The sequence below is a fragment of the Dendroctonus ponderosae genome, unplaced genomic scaffold (genome assembly GCF_020466585.1).
Source record: "Dendroctonus ponderosae isolate FM_Combo_2020 unplaced genomic scaffold, Dpon_F_20191213v2 Dpon_F_20191213_6, whole genome shotgun sequence".
In the NCBI taxonomy this organism is placed as follows: Eukaryota; Metazoa; Arthropoda; class Insecta; order Coleoptera; family Curculionidae; genus Dendroctonus; species Dendroctonus ponderosae.
The window spans coordinates 3,588,057-3,594,217 of NW_026018814.1; the positions used below are offsets into that span (position 1 = coordinate 3,588,057).

Here is a 6,161-nt window from a genome sequence, read left to right on the forward strand (position 1 = left end):
AGAACCATCAAGGTAAACCGAATGCCCACTCCATAGAGCGAGTGTTTCGCGACGGGTGCACTCGAGGACTCGAGGAGTCAGTTCAGTACCATTGCGCCGGTACCACCGTCCGTTTCTCGCAAAGAGCCCACATTCTCATTGAACTATGTCTGAGTAAAGTGGACCCAAATCGGTACAGTAGCCATAGCATTTCACTTTCGAATCGAATTGTTACACTTTTATGTGTCTGAGTAGAACGGCGGCTCCGTGATACAGGGTGTTTGCGTTGGCCCGTGCCCATTCGACGGAAAATGAAGGTTATTTTTGGTGCGGTGTGGTGTTGTCTGTTGGTGGCGAATTGTGTTGCTAAAGGTGAGTGCCACGGACTGGGGTCGATGCGTCTTTGTTATTTTGCGCACTGTTTTCCCATTAAATAGATAGTTTTTTTCTATATGGGCTCATTATTTGCCTTTGCTCAACACCATTCGTTGTTGGCAATACATTAAAGCGAAATGTCAAGGATATCGACGCGCCTTTGATTCCAGTTGTTTGCATTTTTCTTCAAATAGACAAGAACACCCAGCCAGTTGGTTTAGTTAGTGTCTTTTAAGACCTGAGATAGTCAAACAGCCATACGGTTCAAGGTTTACGCATCGAAGCAATTTATTGTTTATTGGCGTCATCCCTATGGCCTCGCAGGTGACGTCGTCGTTGTGCAAAAATCATCTTTGCCATTGTCACCAGTGTAATTGGCCAGGGCGTAAAATGATGGATATTAGCACTGATTGGCTCGGATAGAAAAGTCGAAGTCGAAACGGATCCGACTTGGTTGCAGCCAGTTCGATGATCTCACCAATTAAAATACCGGTTTCCACTTTTGGGGGTCGCTCGATCTGCATATGTGGTTCTAAGCCAACACGATCGGTTAGGATCCGCAAATTGAGCGCCTACGTGATCAAATCAAAATTTTGAATAAATGTCGATAAACGCACAAGAATGTCATGAAAACAATTGCGGATTATTAATTGCCTGATGAAAATAATCAAATAAATGTCCATCGATGGGGCGAATTGGTTGAATCAATTATTTACTTTTCAGGTCTCGTTCGGTTTTTGGGACCGAAATTAATTGGAAAACCACAAAATCGCTTCAAATTTATCGTTAAACGGGCAAAATGCAAAAAATACGTTCTGCAGTATTGTTTAACGATTTTCCCGGGCAATTAAATTGTTTTGTCAAATTATCAAGCTCGCTTTGCTTCCGATCGGGGTTTTATTTGAACGACTGATTTAACTGCAGGAAAAACATTCAACGTGTTCCATTATGCCGAGCGAATGGAATCCAAGCAACCTGTGAATGGCCAAGTGCCTGTTACCTACATGTGAAAGATCCAGAGGCTGCAGCAGCGCGCATTGTAATAAACAGAATAGAAGTAAATTATCGAGTTATCAACGAAGTTGTCAAGAAAACGGCCGCCTCGTAATGCATAAATCACGAGCTTTATGGAAAATCGGACGGAAATGTAATCTGCAAAATTGCCGTTTGGCGCATCGAAAATTGCATCGAGAACGCGTTTATTTAAACTTTAATAGTATGGCGATGATGTCGTGAAAATTGGAAAAAAATTCGAAAAACAGCAGGTACGCGATCGGGGCTTTTGACATCTACAACGGGTTCTTTGTCCATTGGCAGTTCAGACGCATGCTGTCAGCCAGTTGTCAGCTTATACGTATTAAACGTCAATTTATCCCCACCTCGTTCATAATTGATGCGACCGATTTCCTTCGAACGACTCATTGGCGCTCGATCAATTAATTATCGATTGATTCGGTTGAGGCTGATCGATCACTCTCGAAAAATCGTCGGCTACTTGTCAATTGCACGAAGACTGGGTCATTTTTTTTGTGGCCTGTCGGGTTACTTGCATGGAATCTGGGCAGTACCGATGTGGAACTAATCGCTTTATGGTTGTCTGCCCCAATGGACACACCCAGACGCGAAGATGCCACTTGCAAGGCGATTAATAACCGTGTACAGTGATTTACTGCTCAGATTCAACTGATTGGTTAATTTCCAAAAAAGTCCAATTTTATTGGAACCACATGAGTTGAGAGGTGCATGCTGCTGAAAGAAGCAAGAGAATTTGAAAATTCCAGGAGAATTATTGGGAAGGATTCCCCAAGATAATGGACAGCGAGTTACAGTAGGCCTGGGTAACACTGTGTTGTGTGACACTTTTGTGCCGCTCTATGCGTCAATGCGTTATAACACCTCGCGTCTTACGTCTTGAATAACACTTTTTAAACTCATTCAAGATGCCAACTTCGGGTTGTAAGTTCCGGGTGAAGGCGGCGCGCACTGCGCCACTCAACATCCTCTACCACTGAGGTGTAGAAGAATAGGCGCAAGCCTTCAATCAAGAAGGAGGAGAAAAAGAAGAAGACGTTGTTGCCATTGCGAAAAGGAGAGGCCAGTTAATTAACTGCAAACCGTCACCGATGCACATAAAAAGCGCATCCAACTATTAAACAAATCAGTTAATAATTGACGATCGTGGACAGTAAATCATCGGCAATGGGCATATTAAACAACATCACATGTGTATTAAAGTATTACAAAAGTAACGGAACCGATCAGCTCAGCTTGGTACCATCGCAGAATTCTCCTTTCGACCAGTATCGTCGTCACTATTTATGAACCAGACACACACAGACATGGGCGGCTCCTCCGTTATTCCCCTAAATTAACTAACTGCTTGATAATGATCATTATTTGCATAAGATCACCGCAATTACTTACAAATGTTCGCTAATTAATTAATCGTTAATTGGGGGATCGTTGCCAGTTGGGTTTAAGCAAACATCCAGCTCTCCAAGCGGTTAACGATTTTACAGTGAAACTCTCCAATGAGCAGACGTCACAAGCGTCAAGTGTCAAATTGACTGGTAGAGACACTGGTGACAGTTAATAAGAGTCAATCATTTCGGTGCATTAAACGAGCGACGGATGGCCAACTCGATCATATTAATACAATCCTCTTCCTCAGGCCGGCAATAGCCCATAATTACATATGCATAAATAAAAACGTTAACGGTGCTTTTAATTCGTGCTATCGATCAAGCCGTTGAATTGGACTGGAAGAGTTACAATATTTAATATACTTGAGCAATGGCTTCGACAAAAAACCGCAATTTTGACGGATTGATTGATGGAAATCACGTTTGCACTTTTAAAACGAGATCGATTATTATTAAAATTCACGACGAAAAAAACTGGTTGAGTTTACAATCAGGAAATAGTGACTTCTTTCGGTCAAGGGCGATTCACCTCACTGATTCGGTTTGATCGTAAACGACCAGATGTGTGTCAAATCAACAACAAAAAACCCATTTGATGGGTTTTTAAAGTATACTGGGTGTTCAACTCAATTGCTAAACTGATGTTTTGTTTGTGTGTTATTTGGTCGAGCGAGGCGAAACTCAGTTAATCCGCCTTGCTCGAATTGAAACGATAAGCAAAGTTCTGCAATCAATATTGGATATTGGGCGGCTTTGCTTTGAGCCCCCCTGTTCGGACGGCTGCATTGTTTGCGCAAATTTATTAGGAAACCGCGTAATCCGTTGCGATGCATCTCTTTGATCGATCAGTGGCGCATCCACTCGCCGCACAGTGTGTAAAAAAACTTTCTTGTTCGTCAACCTAATCTCTCAAGATTGGGCTGATTTGGATGAAATTTGCCCAACAGTACTGAACGTACTGTGGAATAAAGGAAAATATAAGTAGGACCTAATAGTAGTTTTCGATACAAGGACGAAAAATGTTCTTTTTTCGAACGACGACGGCGTTTCCGACAATCCGTCAGTAGTTCGAAAAACAAATTTTCGCCCTCGTATCGAACACTATTTTTTATTCGAATGAAAGATTACACGAATAATAAAATGCATCGATTTCATATTTAAAATTTTGTGGCAATGTCATTTTTTGAATTGTCATGTTTTGAAGTTTGTAATTAAGTTTAAGTACCTTTTCAACTTGAAACACCTGTGGTCTTGGGATGGTGTATGCATGTTGCATACTCTGCATGACATTTGCGCTTCTTAAAAAGATCGTGTTTTATGAACGCTAAAGAAAAGTGCTTCTTTTTGATCATCGCTTCTGTTCGCAAAATGGCACTTTTTGATTCATTCGAATAAAAAAATGATTTCCACAGCGGGATGGCTTTCATGAGGAAATAGCAAGGGAAGATTTTTTTGCGCCAACAATGTTGCTGAACTCAAATATACGTACAAAAAGCGCCTTCGGATTATGATTTTTTTGGTCAAAATCGGTTAAACTCTGAAAACCGTGATTTTTATTGGTAAGGTGACAATTTTTTATTAATATTAATTTTTTTCCACACTGTGCGCCGTCTATGCTAACAATTGTTGATCTGTTTTCTTCCACATCGTTCTTCTATGGGAAGTCAACAGGTGGTTCAAATGACAAAAATTCAGCTGCTGCATCAATCCTTAGCCAAAGCCTTACAAGGCTAATAATCTCCAGGCAACATCTCGCGTTTAATAATAATTGGGTAATCGGGATCGGGGGGTTTTTCGCTGTTTGCCGCCGAAAGCTCATTAAAGGAAAAGGGGGGGAAAGTTGAATACGGCTGAGCTGCCGGATTTATTAAATTTTACATAAGCCAAATTACCTGAACGTCTTCGGGGAATTTGATGAGATTCGCGCACCCCCGGGGGTGCGTTTCTCCCCATCATGAATTTTTAACAAGTTCGCGTAGCTACTTTAAAACTTCAATATGGCGCGTTGGGGTTACTTCGGGCCCTTTAGACATCAACATCTACGATTCAAACGGATCAACCAGAGCTGCGTTGAACGCGCCAACTGTGCTTTAGTTATTACCAAATCGAGCAAAAAACACTAGTCGACTTATTAATAACAAATACCCTGGAAGGCATGTTGATGAACTCTCCATCTTACGCATGTAGAGAACCGCATAAATGGCTTATTAACTTATTCCGAGAGATTTCTCCGCGCTTATTGGCGTGCTGACAAAATTGCCGACCCCGGCATCTGTATAATTTCACCGATATTCCCATTTCGAGCAGCGTAATTTACCCACGCAAGTGTTGCTCCCTTTCTAGTCGAGTTACTAAATATTGGATTATACAGGGTGATATGAAAATATACACTAACAACTTAGGTATCGGCAAAAAACTAAATCGGAAATACGGCAACAATGCGTTCGGTTGCCACTACATATGAGCTGTTTCCCATTAAGATGACGCAAATACCTGGTGCTTTATGCGTAAATCGACGAAGTAGCAGCTGCAATTAGGAGACAAATACCGAAAACAGAGATGRTTTTACTGATGGGTCACTGTGATCAGTTGAGAGGAATTCAGATTTTCAATAGCGAAAGCAAATTGGGCACGGAGTTTCATGCTAAAGCCRGGATTTCCGCGTTRAATATACTTGTTGMTCGAAGCTTTTCCTTARCTATTGATAATACAGAGCGCRACTTCAGCCGTACCTCAATGACCAGCTGCGCAGCTGCGGAGACTTTCACTGTGACTAGCAACGCAAGACCAAACTTGCAAGATCTTTTCCTTGCGTACATAGTCTTGGTCTTGATTTTTTTGCAAGAAGACGACCAGACTGTCGACGTGTCTCCCGAAGGACGCTAAACGATGCATTTTCAATATTAAAAAGCCAGTTTTTTGCACACACGTTTGCCTGTTCTCTAAGTATGCTAGGGTAAAGTTTTCAAAAATAATCACCTTGGAGATGTCCTTACTTCGGGCTCATTAGCGTTGCCAATAGAGGCCGATAACACTAATGAGAGACGAGAGCTTACCGCAGGTATTTGGGCTGTTTTGAGGCTCTGATTGGCCGGGAACTTTGGCACAATCGCCAGCCAGCCGTCGCAATTATGACTCCATTATGACAAGAAAAATGTCCGGGGCTTTGCCCACATTTGATTTTTTTGCGCAATTGATGCGGCTTCTCGTCTCTTTAACCGCAAGCAAGAGTTATGCAGCCGAAACTGCTGTAGTTACATTATTCCACAGCCAGCCCATCCAGATGGAATCAAATCAACAACGATATAAGGGTGGAATTTCCCCGAGTTTCCCTTAATGCCCAACTCCGATCTCCTTTGTATATCTCCAGGCGAGTGGAAATTT

At 42.0% G+C, this 6,161-nt stretch overlaps 2 protein-coding genes and 1 long non-coding RNA gene across 3 annotated transcripts in view; 2 read left to right on the top strand and 1 right to left on the bottom strand.

The window, feature by feature from the left end:
- Positions 1–6,161, top strand: part of LOC109534156 (dimethyladenosine transferase 1, mitochondrial) — a 179,795-nt gene that overhangs the window by 67,098 nt on the left and 106,536 nt on the right. The gene's annotated exons all lie outside the window — the stretch shown is intronic.
- LOC125504893 overlaps positions 1–6,161 on the bottom strand; it is an 80,194-nt gene that overhangs the window by 28,510 nt on the left and 45,523 nt on the right. The gene's annotated exons all lie outside the window — the stretch shown is intronic.
- LOC109534151 overlaps positions 7–6,161 on the top strand; it is a 24,010-nt gene continuing 17,855 nt past the window's right edge. Inside the window, exon 1 of the mRNA XM_019899727.2 lies at positions 7–351. Coding sequence (XP_019755286.1) covers positions 291–351 — 61 coding nt within the window. The 5' untranslated portion in view covers positions 7–290. The remainder of the gene's footprint in view (positions 352–6,161) is intronic.